The sequence below is a fragment of the Microtus oregoni genome, unplaced genomic scaffold, assembly GCF_018167655.1.
Source record: "Microtus oregoni isolate MIOR12 unplaced genomic scaffold, Mior012 000003F_ref0000135, whole genome shotgun sequence".
NCBI lineage: Eukaryota > Metazoa > Chordata > Mammalia > Rodentia > Cricetidae > Microtus > Microtus oregoni.
In genome coordinates this window covers 58,402,851-58,428,256 of record NW_024543062.1, presented here as the reverse complement: position 1 = coordinate 58,428,256, position 25,406 = coordinate 58,402,851, and the positions used below count along the sequence as shown (strand labels likewise).

Genomic DNA, 25,406 nt, shown 5'->3' with positions numbered 1-25,406 from the left:
AATGCTGCTATGAACATAGTTGAGATATACTTTTGTTGTATGATAGGGCATCTCTTGAGTATATTCCCAAGAGTGGTATTGCTGGGTCCAGGGGTTGATTCCGAATTTCCTGAGAAACCGCCACACTGCTTTCCAAAGTGGTTGCACAAGTTTGCATTCCCACCAGCAATGGATGAGTGTACCTCTTTCTCCACAACCTCTCCAGCAAAGGCTTCTTTGGTGTTTTTGATTTTAGCCATTCTGACAGGTTAAAGATGATATCTTAAAGTTTTCTTGATTTACATTTCCTTGATAGCTAAGGAAGTTGAGCATGACCTTAAGTGTCTTTTGGCCATTTGAACTTCTTCTGTTGAGAATTCTCTGTTCAGCTCAGTGCCACATTTTATAATTGGGTTGATTAGCCTTTTACAGTCTAGTTTCTTGAGTTCTTTATATATTTTGGAGATCAGACCTTTGTCAGTTGCGGGGTTGGTGAAGATCTTCTCCCAGTCAGTAGGTTGCCTTTTTGTCTTAGTGACAGTGTCCTTTGCTTTACAGAAACTTCTCAGTCTCAGGAGGTCCCATTTATTCAATGATGCCCTTAATGTATGTGCTGCTGGGGTTATACTTAGGAAGTGGTCTCCTGTGAAGGCGTAAGTCAAAAACAATGCCACACCAGTTTGGAATTATGATTAATAGGGTGGTATTTATTTAAAGGGGAAAAAACTTACAGATCACCGTCAGCCCTCTGAGCAACCAGGAAGGGAGTCTAGTCGAAAGCGGAGCAGGAAGTGAAGAGAGAGAGGAGAGGGAAGTGGCTGCTTTTTTAAAGGGAGAGAGACCACGCCCCAATGGGCTGGTATCTCAGCGGCGATAGGCTGGAGGAGTGGGAGGACCTCCCGTAACACTCCTGTACCCATGTATTGTAGAGTTCTTCCCACTTTCTCTTCTATCAGGTTCAGTGTGTTCGAACTGATATTGAGATCTTTAATCCATTTGGACTTGAGTTTTTTTTTTCATTCTTCTACAGATTGACATCCAGTTTTGCCAGCACAATTTGTTGATGTTCTCTTTTTTCCATTGTATACTTTTTTTTAGCTCCTTTATCGAAAATCAGGTGTTCATAGGTTTGTGGGTTAAAGTCAGGGTCTTCTATTCGATTCCATTTGTCGACTTCTCTGTTTTTATGCCAATACCAAGCTGTTTTCAATACTGTAGCTCTGTAATAGAGTTTGAGGTCAGGGATAGTAATGCCTCCAGACTATCCTTTATTGTATAAGATTGTTTTGGCTATCCTGGGTTTTTTGTTTTTCCATATAAAGTTGATTATTGTCTTCTCCAGGTCTGTGAAGAATTTTGATGGGATTTTGATGGGGATTGCATTGAATCTATAGATTGCTTTTGGTAGAATTCCCATTTTTACTATGTTGATCCTCCCAATCCAAGAGCAAGGGAGATCCTTCCATTTTCTGGTGTCCTCTTCAATTTCTTTCTTCAAAGACTTAAAGTTCTTGTCAAATAGATCTTTCACTTCCTTGGTCAGAGTTACCCCAAGATATTTTATGCTATTTGTGGCTATCATGAAAGGTAAGCTTCTCTGATTTCCCTCTCTGCTTCCTTATCCTTAGTGTTTAAGAAGGCAACTGATTTCTTGGAGTTGATCTTGTATCCTGCCACATTACTAAAGGTGTTTATCAGCTGTAGGAGTTCTTTGGTAGAGTTTTTGGGGTCGTTTATGTATACTATCATATCATCTGCAAATAACAAAAGTTTAACTTCTTCCTTTCCAATACGAATTCCCTTGATCCCCTTATGTTGTTTTATTGCTATTGCTAGAACTTCAAGCACTATTTTGAAGAGATATGGAGAGAATGGACATCCTTGTCGTGTTCCTGATTTTAGTGGGATGGCTTTGAGTTTTTCTCCGTTTAATTTAATGTTGGCTGTCGGCTTGCTGTAAATAGCTTTTATTATATTTAGGTATGACCTTTGTATCCCTAGTCTCTCCAAGACCTTTATCATAAAGGGGTGTTGAATTTTGTCGAATGCTTTTTCAGCATCTAATGAAATGATCATATGGCTTTTTTCTTTCAGTTTATTTATATGTTGGATTATATTGATAGATTTGCGTATGTTGAACCAGCCCTGCATCTCTGGGATGAAGCCTACTTGATCATAATGGATAATTTTTCTAATGTGTTCTTGTATTCGGTTTGCCAGTATTTTATTGAGAATTTTTGCTTCGATGTTCATGAGTGAGATTGGCCTGTAATTCTCTTTCTTGGTTAAGTCTTTATGAGGTTTTTGTACCAGGGTGACTGTAGCTTCATAAAAGGAATTTGGCAATGACTCTTCTGTTTCTATACCTTAAGGAGTATAGGTATTATCTCTTCTTGGAATTTCTAGTAGAATTCTGCATTGAAACCGTCTGGTCCTAGGCTTTTTTTGGTAGGGAGGTTTTTGATAACAGCTTCTAATTCTTCGCGACTAACAAGTCTATTTAGATTGTTCACCTGGTCTTGGTTTAACTTTGGTATATGGTACTTATCTAAAAAAATGTCCATTTCTTTTGCATTTTCCAGTTTTGTGGCATACAGGCTTTTGTAGTAAGATCTAATGATTCTCTGAGTTTCCTCTGTGTCTGTGGTTATGTCCCCCTTTTCATTTCTGATCTTATTTATTTGCGTGTTCTCTCTCTGTCGTTTAATTAGTTTGGATAGGGGTTTGTCGATCTTGTTGATTTTCTCCAAGAACCAACTTTTTGCTTCATTGATTCTTTGGATTGTTTTCTGTGTTTCTATTTTGTTGATTTTATCCCTGAGTTTGATTATTTCCAGTCTTCTGCTCCTCCTGGGCATGTCTGCTTCTTTTTTTCTAGAGCTTTCAGGTGTGCTGTCAAGTCTCCAATGTATGCTTTCTTCGTTTTCTTTAAGTGGGCACTTAGTGCTACGAACTTTCCTCTTAGCACTGCTTTCATTGCATCCCATAGGTTTGAGTATGATGTCTCTTTATTTTCATTAATTTCAAGGAAGACTTTAATTTCTTTCTTAATTTCTTCCTTGACCCAGGTGTGGTTCAGTAGTTGACTGTTCAGTTTCCATGAGTTTGTCGGCTCTCTGGGGGTAGCATTGTTGTTGCATTCTAACTTTAATCCGTGGTGATCTGATAAGACACAGGTGGACACTGATATTTTTTTCATATCTGTGGAGGTTTCCTTTGTTACCGAGTATATGGTCAATTTTCGAGAAGGTTCCATGAGCTGCAGAGAAGAAGGTATATTCTTTCCTATTTGGGTAGAGTGTTCTATAGATATCTGTTAAGTCCATTTGCTTCATTACCTCCAATAATTCTCTTAGTTCTCTATTAGGTTTCTGTCTGATTTTCCTGTCCGTTGGTGAGAGAGGAGTGTTGAAGTCTCCTACTACTAGTGTGTGTGGTTTGATGTCTGCCTTGAGTTTTAGTAATATTTCTTTTACATAAGTGGGTGCTTTCACATTAGGGGCATAGATATTCAGGACTGAGACTTCATCCTGATGAATTTTTCCTGTTATGAGTATAAAATGTCCTTCTCGATCTCTTCTGATTGAATTTAGTTTGAAGTCAGTTTTGTTAGAAATTAGTATCACCACGCCTGCTTGTTTCTTAGGCCCATTTGCTTGAAAAACATTTTCCCAACCCTTTACTCTGAGTAGATGCCTGTCTTTGTGGTTGAAATGTGTTTCTTGTAAGCAGCAGAATGTTGGATCCTGTTTTCGTATCCAATCTCTTACTTAGCCTGTGCCTTTTTATAGGTGAATTGAGTCCATTAATATTAAGTGATATTAATGACCAGTAGTTGTTTACTCCGGTTATTCTTATTGGTTTTGGTGGTAGAGTTTGTGTGTCTCCCTTCTTTGAGTTGTGCTGGTGAAGGGTCACTAGATGCCTGAGTTACTGTGGGCAGTGTTGGCAATGTTGGATTCCTTGTGTTGTGATTTTCCTTCTATTACTTTCTGTAAGGCTGGATTTGTGGCTACGTATTGTTTAAATTTTTCTTATCCTGGAATGTTTTGTTTTCTCCATTGATAGTGAATGATAGCTTGGCTGGGTATAGTAGTTTGGGCTTGCATCCATGGTCTCTAAGTTTCTGCAGTACCTCTATCCAGGACCTTCTGGCTTTCATGGTTTCCATAGAGAAGTCAGGTGTAAGGCTGATCGGTTTACTTTTATAAGTTACTTGACCTTTTTTCTTTGCAGCTCTTAATATTCTTTCTTTAATCTGTATGTTTTGTGTTTTGATTATTATACGATGAGGTGATGTTTTTCTTTGATCCAGTCTATTTGGTGTTCTGTATACTTCTTGAATATTCAAAGGAATATCTTTCTTTATGTTGGGAAAATTTTCTTCCATAATTTTGGTGAAAATATTTTCTGGGCCTTTGAGCTGTAACTCTTCTCCTTCTTCTATCCCTATTAATCTTAGGTTTGGTCTTTTTATTGTGTCCCATATTTCCTGAATGTTTTGTGATGAGAATTTGTTGGCTTTGCTGTTTTCTTTGATCAGTGTGTTTATTTTCTCTATGGTGTCCTCAGAATCTGAGATTCTTTCTTCTATCTCTTGTATTCTATTGATTATGCTTGTTTCTGTAGTCTCTGCTCGTTGACCTAAATTTTCCATATCCAGCTGGTCCTCAGTTTGTGTTTTCTTCCTTGCTTCCATTTCAGTTTTTAATTCTTGAACTGTTTCCATTACCTGTTTGATCATTTTTTTCTTGGTTTCCCAGGGTAACGTTTACGTATTTACTCATTTCTTCAAACTTTTTGTTATACTTCTCATCCATTTCTATAAGGGCCTTTTTTCATGATGTTTAAGAGACTCTATTGCTTTCATAAAGTCAATTTTTCCCTTTCTTCTGTGTTAGGGTGTTCAAGTCCTTCTGTTGTAAGATCATTGGGTTCTGGTGTTTTCATGTTGTTTTTCAGATTGTTGGGTGAATTCTTGCCTTGGCGCCTGCCCATCTCTTCCTACCCATGCTATCTAATGAGTCTTCTAAAACAGGATCAGGTTTCCCTGCTGGCCAGGGGCCCCGCTTACAAAATGCCCCTGCTCCATTTCCTGGCTCACACTGCGGGCCAAGATCCCTCTCACCACTCAAAAGGGTCTTCAGGAACAGGAACAGGCTCCCTGTTTGCCAGGGACCTCGCCAACAATAGGCCTACCACTCTGCAGGCCTGCCACCAAAACAGAGAAACTCCCACTGCCCTCGGTCCTGAGCTCCAACCCAGTGCCCAAACAGGCTGAACTGGGTGATCCCGCGGCCCCGCGGAAGGGAGGGAGAAGGAAGGAAGCCCCTGGGCACAAGCTGGGACAGGCCAGAGAAAGAGTAGTCACAGTAGAGGAGCAGCCCCAGCAGAGGCGGGCAGACAGAATGACCAGGGAGACAAGGGGGTCAGGGAATGCCCCCGCTTCGTTTCCTGGGTCCTGCCGTGGGCCAACAACACTCTCACCACTCAGGAGGGTCTTCAGGGACAGGACCAGGCACCCTGTTCTCCAGGGACCTCGCCAACAAAAGGCCTACCACTCTGCAGGCCAGCCACCAAAGACCCTACTTGATTTAATTGTAGTGTGAAGATCTACTCCCAGAGTGGGCTTCACTGTTTCATGCTTGGACCTTTGCATCTCCACTGCACATCTGTGCACACCACCGGGTCTCAGCTGTGCATCTGCCTTAATTTTTCTTAACTATTTCAATTCAATACAGAATTCCTGTAAAAACAGAAGCCCAGATTGATTTTTTTCATTTCCTTTTTTTTTTTAAAAGAGTAAAGCTAAGTAGGAAATTTGAACAGAGACATATAGAGAAAGTAGGCGGAGTCAGAAAGATTCCATGTGCTGCCAAAGAAGGGCTCCAGAACTTTACCTGTAGGCCACAGCCTTGTGGTGATGCACTGATTAATAGAAATGGATTGATTAAAGATAAAAGAGCTATCTATGAATACACCTAAGCTATTGACGAAACACTGTTGTGATTAATATACTTTCTGTGTGATTATTCGGGTCTGGGTGACCATGAGTTGTACCTAAATCCTTTGAGAGTCTCTCTCTCAAAATTGATCACTTATACAGATAACAATGTAACAAATTCGGTTTCCTTGGAATATTTTTTGGACAGGGTTTCACTGTTAGGCCCTGACTGGCCTATGACTCTCTTGGTAGACCAGGCTGGCCTTGCATTCACAGAGCTCCATCTCCATGTCTCCTGTGTGCCAGGGCTAAAGGCTCGCATCACCATGCCCAGCTAGAGAATCTTTAAAAGCTGTATTTTCTTTTTTTTAATTTTTTATTTTATTTTATGTGTATCAGTCTGTGTGAAGGTGTTAGATCTTGCAGTTAGAGTTGTTAGCTGCCATGTGGGTGCTGGGAATTGAACCCAGATTCTCTGGAAGTGCAGTCAGTACTCTTAACTACTGAGCCATCTTTCCAGCCCCCCAAAGCTGTGTTTTCTTTAAAAAAAAAAAACCCTAAATAACTATGGGAGGTGGCAAATGCCTTTAACCTCCACACTTGGCAGATCTCTGTGAGTTTGAGGCCAGCCTGGTCTACACATCATGTTCCAGAGCAGCCAGGGTTATAATGTGAGATTCTGTCTCAAAGAATAAAGTAACATGAAGAAAATAACTTTAAAATGGTTTTCGAGTGGCCAGAGAGATGGCTCAGTCGTTAAGAGCACTTGCTGCTCTTCCAAAGGACCCGAGTTCAGCTCCTAACACTCATGTAAGGGAGCTCACAACCATCCCATCTGTAGCTCCAGGTCCAGGGGATTTGACACCTCTGGTCTCTGAGAATATCTACATTCTCAAGTACATGTCCACATCAGATACACACACCTACATATAATGAAACACAAACACATCAGAAACAAACAAATAAACAAAGAACAGCAAACCTCCCCCCAAAAAACATCCCTATCATGGCCTAGTACAATGGATTCAGGGTAAAAGTGTGAGCCTGATGACTTGAGATTGAGCCCCAGAACCCATGAAAAGGTTGAAGGTGAGAATTGACTCCACACCGTTGTCCTCTGACATCCAAATGTGTCATGACACACAGGCACGCTAATGATGGGGTTGGGGGCAGAGCTGACTCAGCGGTTGAGAGCACTTGTCAGTCTTGTATAGGACTCTTGTACAGGTTCAATTCCCAGCACCAATATGGGGACTTGGCAACCATCCCAGAGGATCCAAGGCCCTCTTCTGGTTCCTGAGGGCATTGGACATACATTCATGCAGGCATAACACTCATACATGGAAAATAAATGATTTAAAAAAAATTTTGAGGACTAGCCTGGTGGGGGGAGGAAATATTAAAAACTAAACTAATTAAGTATTATTTTCTTAATTATTTCAGTTCAATGAAAAATTCCTTTAAAAAGAAAAGACCAAATAGATATTTTTTTTTTACTTTTTAAAATTTATTTTATTGAACTATACATTTTTCTTGGCTCCCCTCTCCTTCTACCCTCTCCCATAGTCCCCATACTCCCAATTTACTCAGGAGATCTTGTCTTTTTCTACTTTCCATGTAGATTAGATCCATGTATGTCTCTCTTAGGGTCCTCATTGTTGTCTAGGTTCTCTGGGATTGTGATTTGTGGGCTGGTTTTCTTTGCTTAATGTTTAAAAACCACTTATGAGTGAGTACATATGATAATGGTCTTTCTGGGTCTGGGTTACCTCACTCAATATGATGTTTTCTAGATCCATCCATTTTCCTGCAAATTTTAAGATACCATTTTTTTTTTTTTGCTGTGTAGTACTCCATTGTGTAAATGTACCACATTTTCCTTATCCATTCTTCAGTCAAGGGGCATTTAGGTTGCTTTTAGGCTCTGGCTATGACAAACAATACTGCTATGAACATAGTTGAGCACATGTCCTTGTTACCGGTATGATTGAACATCCTTTGAATATATACCCAAAAGTGGTATTGCTGGGTTTTGAGGAAGGTTGTTTTATAATTTTCTGAGAAATTGACAAACTGACTTCCAAAGGGGTTGTACTAGCTTGCATTCCCACCAGCAATGCAGAAGTGTTCCCTTTCCCCCACAACCTCTCTAGCAAAAGTTGTCATCAGTGTTTTCGATCTTGGCCATTCTTACAGGTGTAAGATGGAATCTCAGAGTTGTTTTGATTTGCATTTCTTTGATGACTAAAAATGTTGAGCATTTCCTTAAGTGTCTTTCAGCCATTTTAGATTCCTCTGTTGAGAGTTCTCTGTTTAGGTCTGTACTCCATTTTGGGAGGGAAGGTTGGGTTATTTATTCTTTTGATGACCAATGTTTTGAGTTCTTTGTATGTTTTGGAGATTAGACCTCTGTCTGATGCGGGGTTGGTGAAGATATTTTCCCATTCTATAGGCTTCCCATATTGATATTCTTTCCGTTACTAAATGTGCTATTGTGTGCACTGTGTGGTAGGGACTGAAAAGTCAGCATAGAGAAACAATGTCACAAACGTCAGAAGATCAAGCATTTCAGATAAAGGTAGACACCAGTGGCTCACTTCTCTGGTCCCAGCACTTAGCTGGTTCAGTGCAGAGAGTTCAGGGATTCTACCAGCTGCACAGAAAGGCACAGTCTCAACATGAATGAAGGAGCACACAGCGAAGCTCACCAGTGCTATCTGCTGCTTGATGCGCTCTCGAGCCGCTCTGTCTTCTGCCTTTTCTCTGCTTCTTTCTTCTAACATTCGTTTTGCTAATTCCTCTTCTTGTTTCCTCTTATAATCCAACATTTCCTTTCCAGTTTTTCTCCTTTCAATTTCCTTCTTAATCTCTCTCTGAATCAAAGAAAAGTGTGATGAACCCAAACCATAATCCAATCTTCTGTCCCAGACAATATTCTGATATAAGGAAAGCTGATTGTAGAGTGTAGTTAAAAGACCAGAACGTCTGGTTGGCCCTGGATCATTGGGCTACTGGCGGCCCTGTTTAGTTGCTGAGGAATCCCATCAGGACGGGTGAGTGTGTGCTACCCAGGGGCGGGCGGACTGTCCCGGAAGAGAGCACAAACCCCCTCCCCCAGCTCCTTCTGCAGGGCTGTCTTTCTTTTGCATGACCCAGCACCCCCAGCACCCCTCCCCAACCCTGCCCCGCTGTATGCTAGGACCAGTGCTCAACTACAGTCTTAAGCTCCCAAACTAAGGCGACCCACCCAGACCGGTGAGTGCCTGCCAGCCGGGCAGGCCTCAGGGTCCCCTGTAAGGGAGCCAGACACCTCCAGCTCCGGTGCCAGGCTTCCTGTGCGCTCCTGGATACCACCCCCCCCCCACTTGCTCCATTCATCCTGTTGGCCCTGGATCATTGGGCTACCAGCGGCCCTGTTTAGTTGCTGAGGAATCCCATCAGGACGGTTGCGGAGGAATCCCATCTGGACGGGAACGGTTCCTGCTTCTACACTGAAGAGATATACCCTGAGAGTCAATCACAGCAAAGTCTGGACCAAGAGACCAGGCCTCTCCTGGCTCCATTTGAAGGAAGAGATGGGAAGGCGCCAATACAAGAATTCCTCCAACAATCTGAAAGGCAACATGACACCACCAGAAAGCAGGGATCCCGAAATAAGAAGAATTGTACACCCTACTCCTGAAGAAATAGAAGAAATCGACTCAAAAGTGAACTATATGAAAATAATAGAGGACCTTAAACAGGAGGTGAAAAACTGCCATAAACAATTAGAGATTACAAACAAAAAGGTAGAGGAAATGAATAAATCGCTCAAAGACACGCAAGAAAACCAAGAGAAACAAGAAAAAGCAATCAAACAGGTTAGGGAAGCGGTTCAAGACATGAAGAATGAAATGGAAGCAATGAAGAAAGCACAAACCGAGGGAAGAATGGAGATGGAAAATCTGGGTAAACGAACAGGAATGACAGAAACAAGTACTAACAACAGATTACAAGAGATAGAAGAGAGAAAATCAGACACTGAAGATACCATAGAAAAAATAAACACACTGATCAAAGAAAACAGCAAAACCAACAAATTCTCATCACAAAACATTCAGGAAATTTGGGACACAATAAAAAGACCAAACCTAAGAATAATTGGAGTAGAAGAAGGAGAAGAAGTGCAGCTCAACGGTACAGAAAATATACTTAATAAAATTATAGAAGAAAACTTTCCCAACCTGAAGAAAGAGGTACCTATGAAGGTTCAAGAAGCATACAGAACACCAAATAGGCTGGATCAAAAAAAAAACATCCCCTCGCCATATAATAATCAAAACACAAAATACACAGAATAAAGAAAGAATATTAAGAGCCGCAAAGGAAAAAGGCCAAGTTACTTATGAAGGTAAACCTATCAGACTTACACCTGACTTCTCTATGGAAACCATGAAAGCCAGAAGGTCCTGGATAGATGTACTGCAAAAACTAAGAGATCATGGATGCAAGCCCAGACTACTATATCCAGCCAAGCCTTCGTTCACTATAAATGGAGAAAACAAAATTTTCCAGGATAAAAACAAATTCAAACAATACGTAGCCACAAATCCAGCCTTACAGAAAATTATAGAAGGAAAATCACTAACCAAGGAGTCCAACAATGCCCACAATAACTCAGTCATCTAGAGACCTTTCACCAGCGCAACTCAAAGAAGGGAAACACACAAACCCTACTTCTAAAAAAGTGACCGGAGTTAACAACCACTGGTCATTAATATCACTTAATGTCAATGGGCTCAACTCACCTATAAAAAGGCACAGGCTAAGGGATTGGATACGAAAACAGGATCCAACGTTCTGCTGTCTACAAGAAACCCACCTCAACCACAAAGACAGGCACCTACTCAGAGTAAAGGGCTGGGAAAAGGCTTATCAAGCAAATGGTCCTAAGAAACAAGCAGGTGTGGCCATACTAATTTCTAACAAAGTTGACTTCAAACTTAAATCAATCAGAAGAGATGGAGAGGGACATTTTATACTCATAACAGGAACAATTCATCAGGATGAAGTCTCAATCCTGAATATCTATGCCCCGAATATAAAAGCGCCCACGTATGTAAAAGAAACATTACTAAAACTCAAGGCAGCCATCAAACCACACACACTAATAGTAAGAGACTTCAACACTCCTCTCTCACCAATGGACAGGTCAATCAAACAGAAACCTAACAGAGAAATTAGAGAATTAATGGAGGTAATGAAGCAAATGGACTTAACAGACATCTATAGATTATTCCACCCGAAGAGGAAAGAATATACCTTCTTCTCTGCAGCTCATGGAACCTTCTCGAAAATTGACCACATACTCGGTAACAAAGCTAACTTACACAGTTACAAAAAAATATTAGTAACCGCCTGTGTCTTATCAGATCACCATGGATTAAAGTTAGAATTCAACAACAATGCTACCCCCAGAAAGCCTACAAACTCATGGAAACTGAACAGTCAACTTCTGAACCATACCTGGATTAAGGAAGAAATAAAGAAAGAAATTAAAGTCTTCCTTGAATTCAATGAAAATAAAGAAACAACATACTCGAACTTATGGGACACTATGAAAGCAGTGCTAAGAGGAAAGTTCGTAGCACTAAGTGCCCACTTAAAGAAAACAGAGAAAGCACATATTGAAGACTTAACAGCCCACCTGAAAGCTCTAGAAAAAAAAGAGGCAGACTCACCTAGGAGGAGTAGAAGATTGGAAATAATCAAACTGAGGGCTGAAATCAACAAAATAGAAACACAGAAAACAATCCAAAGAATCAATGAAACAAAAAGCTGGTTCCTGGAGAAAATCAACAAGATTGATAAACCCCTATCCAAACTAATCAAATGGCAGAGAGAGAATACGCAAATTAATAAGATCAGAAATGAAAAGGGGGACATAACCACAGACACAGAGGAAATTCAGAGAATCATCAGATCATATTACAAAAGCCTGTATAACACAAAACTGGAAAATGTAAAAGAAATGGACACTTTTTTAGATAAATACCATATACCAAAGTTACACCAGGACCAGGTGAACAATCTAAACAGACCTGTTGGTCGCGAAGAATTAGAAGCTGTTATCAAAAACCTCCCTACCAAAAAAAGCCCAGGACCAGATGGTTTCAATGCAGAATTCTACCAGAACTTCCAAGAAGAGCTAATACCCATACTCCTTAATGTATTCCACAATATAGAAACAGAAGTGTCATTACCTAATTCCTTTTATGAAGCTACAGTTACTCTGATACCAAAACCACACAAAGACTCAACCAGGAAAGAGAATTACAGGCCAATCTCACTCATGAACATCGACGCAAAAATCCTCAACAAAATACTGGCAAACCGAATCCAAGAACACATTAGGAAAATTATCCATTATGATCAAGTAGGCTTCATTCCTGAGATGCAGGGCTGGTTCAACATATGAAAATCTATCAATGTAATCCAGCATATAAATAAACTGAAGGAAAATAACCATAAGATCATCTCATTAGATGCTGAAAAAGCATTCGACAAAATTCAACATCCATTTATGTTAAAAGTCTTGGAGAGATTAGGGATACAAGGGTCATACCTAAATATAATAAAAGCTATATACAGCAAGCCGACAGCTAACATCAAATTAAACGGAGAGAAACTCAAAGCCATCCCGCTTAACTCAGGAACACGACAAGGCTGTCCACTCTCTCCATACCTCTTCAATATAGTACTTGAAGTTCTAGCAATAGCAATAAGACAACATAATGGGATCAAGGGGATTCGAATTGGAAAGGAAGAAGTTAAACTTTCGTTATTCGCAGATGATATGATAGTGTACTTAAGCGACCCCCAAAACTCCACCAAAGAACTTTTACAGCTGATAAACAGCTTTAGTAATGTGGCAGGATACAAGATCAACTCCAAAAAATCAGTCGCCCTTTTATACACAAAGGATAGGGAAGCAGAGAGGGAAATCAGAGAAGCTTCACCATTCACAATAGCCACAAACAGCATTAAATATCTTGGGGTAAATCTAACCAAGGAAGTGAAAGATCTATTTGACAAGAACTTTAAGGCATTGAAGAAAGAAATTGAAGAGGATACCAAAAAATGGATGGATCTACCTTGCTCTTGGATTGGGAGGATCAACATAGTAAAAATGGCAATTCTACCTAAGGCAATTTATAGATTCAATGCAATCCCCATCAAGATCCCATCAAAATTCTTCACAGATCTGGAGAGGACAATAATCAACTTTATATGGAAAAACAAAAAACCCAGGATAGCCAAAACAATCCTATACAATAAAGGATCTTCTGGAGGCATTACCATCCCTGACTTCAAACTCTATTACAGAGCTACAGTAATGAAAACAGTGTGGTACTGGCATAAAAACAGAGAAGTCGACCAATGGAATCGTATAGAAGACCCGGATTTTAACCCACAAACCTATGAACACCTCATTTTTGATAAAGGAGCTAAAAGTATACATTGGAAGAAAGAAAGCATCTTCAACAAATGGTGCTGGCACAACTGGATGTCAACCTGTAGAAGAATGAAAATAGACCCACATCTTTCACCGTGCACAAAACTCAAGTCCAAATGGATTAAAGACCTCAATATCAGCCGAACACACTGAAAAGGATAGAAGAGAAAGTGGGAAATACCCTACAACAGATGGGCACAGGAGATCGCTTCCTATGTATAACCCCAGAAGCACAGACATTAAGAGCAACATTGAATAAATGGGACCTACTAAAACTGAGAAGCTTCTGCAAAGCAAAGGACACTGTCACTAAGACACAAAGGCAACCTACTGACTGGGAGAAGATCTTCACCAACCCCGCAACAGACAAAGGTCTGATCTCCAAAATATATAGAGAACTCAAGAAACTAGACTTTAAAATGCTAATTAACCCAATTAAAAAATGGGGCACTGATCTGAACAGAGAATTCTCAACAGAAGAAGTTCAAATGGCCAAAAGACACTTAAGGTCATGCTCAACTTCCTTAGCAATCAGGGAAATGCAAATCAAAACAACTTTGAGATATCATCTTACACCTGTGAGAATGGTTAAAGTCAAAAACACCAACGATAACCTTTGCTGGAGAGGTTGTGGAGGAAGGGGTACCCTCATCCATTGCTGGTGGGAATGCAATCTTGTGCAACCACTATGGAAGTCAGTGTTTCGGTTTCTTAGGAAATTCGGGATCAACCTACCACTGGACCCAGCAATACCACTCTTGGGAATATACCCAAGAAATGCCCTATCATATGACAAAAGCATTTCTTCAACTATGTTCATAGCAGTATTATTTGTAATAGCCAGAACCTGGAAACAACCTAGATGCCCTTCAATGGAAGAATGGATGAAGAAAGTATGGAATATCTACACATTAGAGTACTACTCAGCGGTAAAAAACAATGACTTCTCGAATTTTGCATGCAAATGGATGGAAATAGAAAACACTATCCTGAGTGAGGTATCCCAGACCCAAAAAGATGAACATGGGATGTACTCACTCATAATTGGTTTCTAGCCATAAATAAGGGTCACGGAGTCTACAATAGGTGAATCTAAAGAAGCTAAGTAAGAAGGTGAACCCAAGGAAAAACATATAGTTATCCTCTTGGCTAAGGGAAGTAGACAAAATTGCCGGGGAGAAAATTGGGATCGTGGGGTGGGGTGGGTTGGGGGTAAGGGGAGATGGGGAGAGAAAAGTTAGAAGGGAAGGAGGTCGGGCCTTGGGAAAGCAGGAGGTTTGGGATAAAGGAAGGTTGGACAGGGGAGCACGGAACCACAATTCTTAGTTAAGGGAACCACTTTAGGGTTGGCAAGAGACCTGACCCTAGAGGGGCTCCCAGGTGCCCAAGCTGAGGTCCCCAGTTAGTTCCTTGGGCAGTTGAGAATAGGGAACCTGAAATGACCCTATCCTTGAGCAATACTGACGAATATCTTGCATATCATCATAGAACCTTCATCTGGTGATAGATGGAGATAGAGACAGAGACCCACACTGGAGCACTGGACTGAGCTCCCAAAGTCCCAATGAGGAGCAGAAGGAGGGAGAACATGAGCAAAGAAGTCGGGACCACGAGGGATGCACCCACCCACTGAGACAGTGGAGCTGATCTATTGAGAGCTCACCAAGACCAGCTGGACTGTGACTGAAAAAGCATGGGATAAAACTGGACTCTCTGAACATGGCGAACTATGAGGGCTGATGAGACGCAAAGGACAATGGCACGGGGGTTTGATCCTACTTAATGTGATGGCTTTGTGGGAGCCCAGCCAGTTTGGACGTTCACCTTCCTAGATATGGACGGAGGTGGGAGGTCCTAGGTCTTACCACAGGGCAGAAAACCCTGACTGCTCTTTGGACTGGAGAGGGAGGGGGAAAGGAGTGGGGGGAGGGGGAGAAGGGTGGGAGGAGGGGGCGTAGGGGGGAGGAGGGGGAGGGAAATGGGAGGCTGGGAGGAGGTGGAAACTTGTTTTTTTTTTTCTCCTTTTCTCAATAAAAAAAAAAAAAGACCAGAACGTCATAAAATTGTCTGCTGCTGATACGGGTCAGTGAGTACAAGTGCCTGCTGCCAGAGTTTACTCTATGGACCCACATGATGGAAGGAGAAGATGTTTGCAGAGGCAACAGGTGTCCTTACATCACGGAGCCGTCTTCCCACTCCCATCCCCGTTTCCATTCTCTGATATGGTTTTTCTAGACAGTCTTACTAGCTCTGGCAGATCTCAAACTCACTATGTCTGCTCACCTGCCCTCAACCTCAGAGATCCACACACCTCAGCCTCCTGAGTTAAAGATGGGCATCACCCTTGATTCACAGGGGAACAGATTGGAGAGGGGTTCATGCTTCTTGTGTCAAATTACTTTTGGTTTGTCAGAACACAAATGATTTTTTTCTCTTGGTATTTTCAAGTAAGTGTCCTTGTATTAAGTGGGGAATGTTTATATCAGCTTTGTTTGTCATAGCCAGAACCTGGAAACAACCTAAATGCCCCTTGACTGAAGAATGGATAAGGAAAATGTGGTACATTTACACAATGGAGTACTACACAGCAGAAAAAAATAACAGCTTGAATTTTGCAGGAAAATGGATAGAGCTAGAAAACATTATTCTGAGTGAGGTAACTAAGACACAGAAAGACAATTATCACATGTACTCACTCATAAGTGGTTTTTAAACATAAAGCAAAGAAAGCCAGCCTAGAAACCACAATCCTAGAGAACTTAGACAACAATGCGGACACTAAGAGAGACTTACATAGATCTAATCTACATGGGAAGTAAAAAAAGACAAGATCTCCTGAAAATTGGGAGCTTGGGGACCTTGGGGGAGGGTTAAACTGGAAGGGGAGAAGCAGGGACGAGAGCAGAAAAAAATGCTCAATAAAAATCAATAAAATTAAATCACTAAAATTAAAAAAGTGGGGAGTTTGAAGCTTGTTGTTGTAACCTTCGTTCCTGGCAGCAATGAAGATTCTTTAAGAAACCTACAACCCCGTTCCTATGTCTAGAGAACAGTTTGAACAGGGAAGCCCATGGAATTAGGATTTCCCTGGGAATTCCATACAACCTTGGAGTAGGGCAAGAACAAAAGCTGAAACTGAGTTCCAGTCAGTGAGGGAGCTTGTCTTCAGGGAAGGAACTGCACACAGACACACAGGTCAACTTCTCAGACTGCTGGAGAAACTGGTCAGTGAGGGGCAGGGCCACACCTTGACCAGAACTGCTGAGCTGTGCCCTTTATTTAACCTTAAACCTCATGGACTGGAGAGCTGTGCCGTGGTTAAGAACTGCTGCTCAGCAGAGGACCCGGTTTGATTCCCAGTATCTATATGGTGACTCAAAACCATGTATAACTGCAGTTCCAGGGGATCTGACACCCTCTTCTAGCCTCTGAGGCTGCCTGGCGTGCATGTGATGTTTCTCTGTGTTGCCCTGGCTGTCATGGAACTGCTGAGTAGACCAGGTTGACCTGGAACTCACAGAGATCTGCCTGCCTCTGCCTCCTGAGAGCTGGGATTAAGGACATGTCACCACCATCTTGCAATAAATCTTTAAAAATAACAAAACTCATTTCACAACACTGAAGGTGGGGCTAGAAGTTAGAAGTTCAACACACCCCTTTGTTCTCTCCACCATGCCTACAGCGAATAATTCTTTTTGTTTTTTCCACTGTTATGTATCTGGCATTTGGGAGCTAGTGACTGAGCCTGTTGGGGCTGCCAGGGTTCAGACACCCTAACTAGAGCACAAATATTGGGGTTCAACCTGACAACCAGAAAAGCAAAGCAGCCAAGCCACTAGAGAAGTTTTTCCTCTACCAAGGCTGGGCAACCATAGACTAAGCAGAGTAAGCCTCTCTCTCCTCCCATTTTATATTCCCTGTAGTGCTGGCATTAAGGGCATATGACTCCCTAGAACTGGGATTAAGGGTATGAGCCACCACCACCTAGATATGTTTCTGCATTGATCTTGTGTAGCCCAGGGTGGCCTTTAACTCACAGAGATCCGTCTTCTCTGTCTCTCAAAACCTGGAATTAAAGGTGTGTGCCACCACTGCCTGAGCTCTAGTGATTTACCTTTGCCTTTCTGATATTCAGGCAAGCTTTATTTATTCTATCATTATACCTAACAAATCCAATAACATTATCTCATGTTTTTACATTTGTAAAGACTAGGGTGGAGTAGACACGCCAATGGTAAGGTGCTTGCTGTACAGATATGGATACCTGAGTTTTGATGTTCAGTGTTCTTGGAAAGCCAAGATTGATGACACAACTGTAATTCTGCACTGAAGAGGCTGGGACAGGCAGCTCTCTAGGGCTCACAATCGGGGAATACGCCCAAGACTACCTCTGGCCTCCACATGTTTGTGCACACACAAGTTCATTGTATACCGAAGCACAAAACAATTTTTTTCTAAAGATTATGCTGATTAAACAAAGTTCTGATTTAATGATCATAGATAGCACAGTTAAATATTGTGTGGATAATCACTGTATTTTATAGCCTCATCAGTGTTATAAGGTCTGGATTCTTTCCACATGCTTCTAACAGATCCTTGAACATGGAGCTGCCTTGGACAGCACTCTTTCTGAGCATTGTCCTCCTGAGTCTTTCATGCCAGGGGATTGATCTGGAACCCGACAGAAATTTTATTTCAGCCGCTGGTCCTCTTACAAATGACTTAGTGATTAACCTGAGCCATCCACTGGGAACCCAGGGCTCTGGTTTTGGGCCTGGTAGCAAGGACTTCTACGTCTGCCAGCAGCCATTGCCCTCTTTCTTGCCACAGTACTTGAGCAGCCTTCGTGCCAGTCAGGTCACCCATTACAAAGTACTTCTATCATGGGCACAGCTTCTCCCAACGGGAAGCCCCAAGAATCCAGACCAGGAAGCAGTGCAGTGCTACCTACAACTCCTGCAGTCCCTGAAGGCTGCCCAGCTTCAGCCCATGGTGGTCCTGTGCCACCAGACGCCACCCACCCACGGCACCATCCAGAGAGACAGGGATTTTGCTGACCTCTTTGCCAACTATGCCACGTTCGCCTTCCAGTCCTTTGGGGACCTTGTTGAGATCTGGTTCACCTTCAGCGACTTGGAGAAAGTGATCATGGATCTTGCCCCCCAGGTTTCAAAAGCTTCTGCTCTCCAAACCCTCAGCAATGCCCACAGGAAAGCCTTTGAAGTTTACCGCAGAGAGTTCTCTTCTCAGGGTGAGTACACACGGACATGGTGGCCCGGCAGCAGCCCTCACCACCCTCCTCTGTTTGCTTCTTAGGAATCAAACCAGGGACCTCTGGAAGAGCAGCCTGTGCTCTTAATGCTGAGCCATCTCTCCAGCCCTTAAACTATCTTCTAGACCCTTCCTCAGGGTCAAGTCTGTGTAACTGTCTTTCTCTGCCCTTCCTTGAAGGGACATTTATAAAGTCAGGATTCCTCCCACTTTCTTCTGACAGTTCCTTGAACCTGGAGCTGCCTTGGAGAGACAGTGCTGTCCTGAGTCTCTACAAGGAGACCCGACTGTGGGTCCCCTTCTCTTACGGAAACAAGTGTGTACCTTTTAGTTGGAGCTTACAGTGCATCAAGCGAGGCAAAGATAAATAACACACTGATGCGTAATGAGAAGACTGTGATTTGTAAATGTACGGTGGAGACTGAAGCTAAAACCTTGCCCACGAGAGGCAAGTGCTAGATCTACAACTGTACTGACTTATTTTTACTCTGAACAGAGTACATCACAGCGACTAGTGCTGTGTGTATATCCTGCCACCCTCTGATCATTCCTTCTGATACCGCCTTCAAATGGGAATTAGCCAGGTGTGGTGGTGCATGTCTCTAAATCTAGCACTTGAAAGACTGAGTGTGAGGATTGTAAGTTCAGAGTCAACCTGGTGTGCAGATCTCTGTGAGTTCAAGACCAGCCAGTACTACATAGTGATATCCCCATCCTCCCAAATAAGAAAAGAGAGAAAAAAATGAAGCCAGTGTTTTAAAATAGTGGCATTCTTTAAGACCTCAAAGCATAATGCTGTTTACACCATTGCTACAGTGTTGATGTTCTATCCTATTCTGACAATTTTAAATGAGGTAATTTTCGTTATACATAGTGTGAATATAAGAAATAAACTCTTAGCTAGTCATAGTGCCTAAGCCTTTAATTCAAGTACTTGCAGGCAGAGGCAGGTGGACCTCTGTGAGTTCAAGACGAGTCTGGTCTACATTCTTGGAGTCTGTTTTGGGGAAAAAACAAAACCAAACCCAAAAATTAACCAACAAAAACTAAAAAGAAGCTAACTTTTTCTGTTAAAAGTTTAAAAACTAGGTGGGGTTTTGTAGTAAGAGGCTGCCAGTTAGTTCCCAGCTACTCAGCCCCAAAATAACCACACAGAAATTGTATTAATCAAATCACTGCTTGGCCCAGTAGCTCTAGCTTCTTATTGCCTAACTCTTACATATAAATTTAGCCCATCTCCATTAATCTGTGTATCACCATGTGGCTGAGGCTTACTGGGTAAAGTTCCAGCATCTGTCTCCAGCGGGGCTACATGGCTTCTCCTGACTCTGCCTCCTTTCTTCTAACATTCAGTTTTGTTTTCCCCGCCTAGCTCTACTCTACCCCATCACAGGCCTAAGACAGTTTTTTTATTAGCCATTGTTATTCACAGCATACAGAGGGGAATACCACATCAGGGTATGGTGATGTAAACCTTAAATCCTAGTACTTAGGAAGCAGAGGCAGGTGGATATCTGAATTCAAGGGTCTATAGAATCAGTTCCAGGACAGCTAGGGCTGCACAGAGAAACCCATCTCAAAAACGATCATACAAAAAAGCCAAACTTAAATGAGCACTAAGGTTGAGTGCTTGCATAGCAGAGTGCTTGCCATGCGTGCAGGAAGCCCTGGGTTCCAATTCCTGCATCGCATGAACTGGGCATAGTGACACGTGACTGTAAGCCAAGCACCGGAAAGGTGGAAGCAGGATGACCAGAAGTTCAAGGTCAACTTGGGAGCTGAAGGCAGAAGGATCAATTCAAGGTCATCCTCGTCCACTTGGAAATTTGGAGGCCAGGCTGGACTACCTGAAACCCTGTCTCCAAAAAGGCATTGGGAGTCAAGGTGGTGGAGAGATGGCTCCTGACTGGCTAAGAGTTATTGTTGTCTTCCAGAGGACCAGAGATTAGTTCTCAGCACCCACATCAAATGGCTCACAACCACCTGTAATTCCAGCTCCAGGGATCCCACACTTTCTTCTGGCCTCTGTTGACATCTATATATGCACTTCATATGCTCACATAGACATAGAAATATCCACATAAATAAAATAACTGTGTATTTTTTAAAGGGTTGCTATGTTCATAGGCACATCTGTATCTTGACTCTAAATCTGAAGATTGGTCCTGACATTAGCTTTCTTCTTCTTTTTCTCTTCTATTTTTCCTAAATTTCATATATTAGTTGTGTATGTGATCCGGTTTTTTAATTTTATTTGAGCTTAAGATTTGTGTGTGTATGTGTGTGTACTTAGTAAATAAATTTAATGGCCTATGTTTGTTTGTTTTTTATTTTTTGTTTTGTTTGGTTTAGTTTTTCAAGATAGGGCTTCTTGAGCTGGAGAGATGGCTCAGAGGTTAAGAGCATTGCCTGCTCTTTCAAAGGTCCTCAGTTCAATTCCCAGCAACCACATGGTGGCTGACAACCATCTGTAATGAGGTCTGGTGCCCTCTTCTGGCCTTCAGACATACACACAAACAGAATATTGTATACATAAGAAATAAATATTCTTAAAAAAATATTAGTTAAAAATAAAATAGGGATTATCTCTGTAGCCCTGACTGGCCTGTAAGCTCAATCTGAAGACTGTGCTGACCTCAAACTCAGAGATCCCCCTGTCTCTGCCTTGCAAGTGCTGCGGTTAAGGGCATGCACCACCCCCACCCAGCAGCTCTGTATTTCTACCCCTGTTCTCCAGGCAATTGTGGTGCACACACAAACTTGAGAGCCATCACCATGCTGCGGGAGAGCTAAACAAAATGAGTTCACACATCAGTATTTCCTGTGTTTCCCCCAGCAAGGCCCAGTAGCTGCAATGAGGACAAAGACACAGCAGGTTCCCGAGAGCACCCTGACTTTGGGTTTTGTTTGTGTTAGGTGGCAGCTCTCATCCTGATTGTCCAGAGATATAGCTGGGGTTATAGCCAAGATGACCTCAGGCTTCTGATCCTGCTTGCTTTTCCTTCTCAAGTGCCGGGATCACAGGCATGTGCCACCATGCCTGGTTATGCTGTGCTGGCTGGCTATCAGTCCCTGGGTTTGTCAATCAATCAATCCCTGGGTTTGGTCCACGCTCTCTGCCAATTGACCTCCGTCCTCAGCCTGGAACACCTTGTCTTTAAATAGAGTTTGAAAAAGGGTTCTCTTATCACCTTAGGATAATTCTTTTTATGTTGTTTTTTCCAAGTGCTCTCTATGTGGGTCTTGATTCGTACACAACAGTCTCTTAGCCAGGCATGGTGCCACACAAGTTTACCCAAACACTTGGGAGGCAGAGGCAGGCAGATCTCTGTGAATTCAAGGCCAGCTGACATCCGGGATATCCAGGATCACACAGTAAAACATGGTCTAAAAAATCCAAATGAAAACCAACCTAATCTCTTAGTGAGATATTGTATTTTTAGCCACTTTGTTTTCTGGAGTCTGTCAGTTGCTAAAGAGAAGTCATGGTCCTGATCGATCTCTTCAGAAGCCCCAACCCCCCCTCAACTACTGCTCTTTCCTGTTTGGTTCCAGGAGGGAGGCTCTCTGTGGTCCTGAAGGCTGAAGATATTCCTGAGCTCCTGCTTTCCCCATCTTCGGCTGCACTCACCAAGGTAGATGCTGCATCAGTATTGCCTAGGGTGAAATGTGATTGTATTTATTTATTTTGAGATGAGGCCTGTGTAAGAGGAAAAGAGCGCAAGGCTGCTCAGTGGCAGTGGCGCAGGTGTATTTGAGTCAACCTGAGAAGGGTGCCATCAAAGAAGACCAGACTGAACTTCCCCATGGGCTAGGGGTTTTTATCAAGGATGACGAGGAGAGTTGATCAAAGGGCAGAGGGTGGGTTTGGCCAGGGTTGTTGTTAATCTAGGACGTACGGTAATGCTACTTGTGCTGACTTCATGACATTGACTTAGGAAAATTGGAAATGTTAGTCTCATGAGTGGGATAGGGGTGGGGTTGGTCCTTAGGCTATGATTAATCACAGAGGATGGCAGAAGCAGGGGGATCTCTGTGAGTCTGAGGCCAGCCTGGGCTACTAGTGAGTTGCAGGCCTAGGAGAGATACATACTGAGACTCTGCGTCAACTAAACAAAACAGATATACTTCTGGGACCCAATTGGTCTACACATATCCACAGAGGAAAAAAAATTGAGAGATAGTAATTTATTAAAATGTATATTTATATACTTCTGGGACCCAATTGGTCTACACATATGCACAGGAAAAAAAATTGAGAGATATTAATTTATTAAAATGTATATTTATATACTTCTGGGACCCAATTGGTCTACACATACCCACAGAGAAAAAAAACATTAAGAGATAGTAATTTATTAAATGTATATTTATATACTTCTGGGACCCAATTGGTCTACACATACCCACAGAGAAAAAAAACATTAAGCGATAGTAATTTATTAAAATGTATATTTATATACTTCTGGGAGCTGAAGAGATGGCTCAGTGGTTAAAAGCACTGGCTGCTCTTTTCCAGAGGATCCAGGTTCAGTTCCCAGTCCCATATGATGGCTCACAACCTTCTGTAACCTCCAGTTCTAGGGAACCAGCGTCCTCTTCTGGCCCCCTTGGGCCCTTGCACATGAGGTATAGAAAAGAAAATAAATAAGGCTAATAAACAAAATATGCTTCTTAGAGTACCACCCTGATTTATATTCTCTGTGATTTTTTTTAAATTATAACTTATTTTTTTGTTTTGTTTGTTTTTGAGCAGGGCTTCCCTCTGTAACCCAGGCTGACCTTGAACTCTTGGTTTCTGGCCACCTGTTTCCGAGGTCTGGGTACAGGCATGCAGCACCATTTGGGAAGCTACCATATTTTGTTATGAAATGTTCTCACTAAGTAGCCCAAGCTGGCCTCCGATTTGGCCAATCCTCTTGTCTCAGCCTCCAGCTGCTAAAGACTCTGGTGTCTCCATATTTCCTCTAGTAACTGGTGTATATTCTTTATTTATTTGCTTATTCATTTTGTTTTTGAGAAAGGGCCACATGTATCTCAGGCTAGCCTAAGTCACTGTATAGCTGAGGATGACCTTGAACTTCTGATCTTCCTGCCTCTATCCCCAAGTTCTGGGTTATAGGCATGAACCACCATGCCTGGTTTCCATCGCGCTAGGGTGGAACCCAGGCCTCTGTGCATGCTAGGCAAACATCCCTCCTGGACCACATCCCCAGCCCAGGGTCTCTACTGGTCTAAGCTAATAGTTGCCAGTGGAGAAAGAGCGCCTCAGGAGAGAGGGGAGCCCAGATAAGAGCCTCTTATTGGAGAACACATTTTTTTTTTTTTTTGAGATGCCATGGTTGTCCTGGAACTTACTCTGTAGTCCAGGTCGCCTCCAACTCAGAACTCAGAGATCAACCTTCCTCTGCCGCCTGAGTGCTAGGATTAAAGTCATGTCCCATCACTCTGGCCTTGGAGGACACTGTTGTGTGGGTGTTAGCAGTAGGGAGAAATTTGCTAGAAATATCGAGAGACAGGACAGGAGGGAAACAGGGAAGGCAGGGATGATGTAAGGGTAGGAAGCCAGCTCCAGCATTAGATAGACACAGGGCAAAGCAGAGAGTCCAGAGCCAGAGAGAGAGGCACACACTGCTCAGGCACATTGAAGGCCCTGGGGGTTTGCACTTCTCAGTAGGAACCCAGACACTGTCCTGGGTTTACCCCTGATCTGTGTGCTTCATGCAGGGGGCGAGATACCAGCTCAAAGGCTGTTGCTGGACAAGGATTTTTATGATCAGCCCTTTGGTCTCTCGATAGCAATTATTACGCAGTAAATTAATTTAGATGGCATCCAGTCAGCAAGAGATTTGTTTATCTAGAACCTTATTGTGTATGGTTTTCAATTTCCTGAGCTGGCATATGTGGAATCTGGTGGACACCGGGGATCACTTGATAGGAAGGCACTGGGGAGCCAGTGAGGGTTGGGCACTAGGGCACTGGACTGGGATACGTGGCTCCCAGTTGGTGCCTGACCTGTGAAACAGCTGAGCTGTGGGAGGGAAGGGCAGTTATCAGCTTGTGAGATTCCGGTCAAGAGAAAAATAGAGTAGCCAGTCACGATTGTGGAGGCAGGTGTGTGTGTGTGTGTGTGTGTGTGTGTGTGTGCCTGTGCAAGTATGTGTGAATTACACTGTTGTATTCTTATGCTTTGATCCTGGATTTAAAGTTCTTCAAGCATATGTAAACCACAGACCAGGTAGAATCTTGTCTTTTCCGCTATGATTGTTTTCCTCTGTGTATGCATGTGTGCACTGACTAATGCATTACATGTGTGTGCAGGTGCACTAACCTGCTCACCTGTGAGTGTCCAGGTGCTTGTGAAGGCCAGAGACCAACACTGGGTGTCTTCTTCAGTCACTTTTTACCCCTCCCCTTTTTTGGAGACAGAGTCTCAGTCTCTCTGAAATGGGAGCTCACTGATTTGACTGGACTCACCGGTCAGTGAACAACCAGGACACACCTATCTCCATCTCCCAGCATTCAGGTTAAAGACATACTCTCAGTTGAACATGGTTTAGTCTCACTACTTGGAAAGGAGATGCAGGCAGATCTAGGAGTTCAAGGCAAACCTAGTCCTCAAATTAATTCTAGGGCAGCCAAAGGATGCTAAGAAAAAAACCAACAACAAAATCAATGAGACGTGCTTGTGGATACTTGGGGGTACTGGGTGTCAGA

The 25,406-nt window shown here is 42.5% G+C and overlaps 1 protein-coding gene across 1 annotated transcript in view; it reads left to right on the top strand.

The window, feature by feature from the left end:
* The first annotated feature begins 18,020 nt into the window (after positions 1-18,020).
* The window catches only part of LOC121446300 (lactase-phlorizin hydrolase-like), a 33,963-nt gene continuing 26,577 nt past the window's right edge, over positions 18,021-25,406 (top strand). Inside the window, exons 1-2 of the mRNA XM_041648832.1 lie at positions 18,021-18,669; positions 22,245-22,324. Of these exons, the coding sequence (XP_041504766.1) occupies positions 18,021-18,669; positions 22,245-22,324 (729 nt within the window). The remainder of the gene's footprint in view (positions 18,670-22,244; positions 22,325-25,406) is intronic.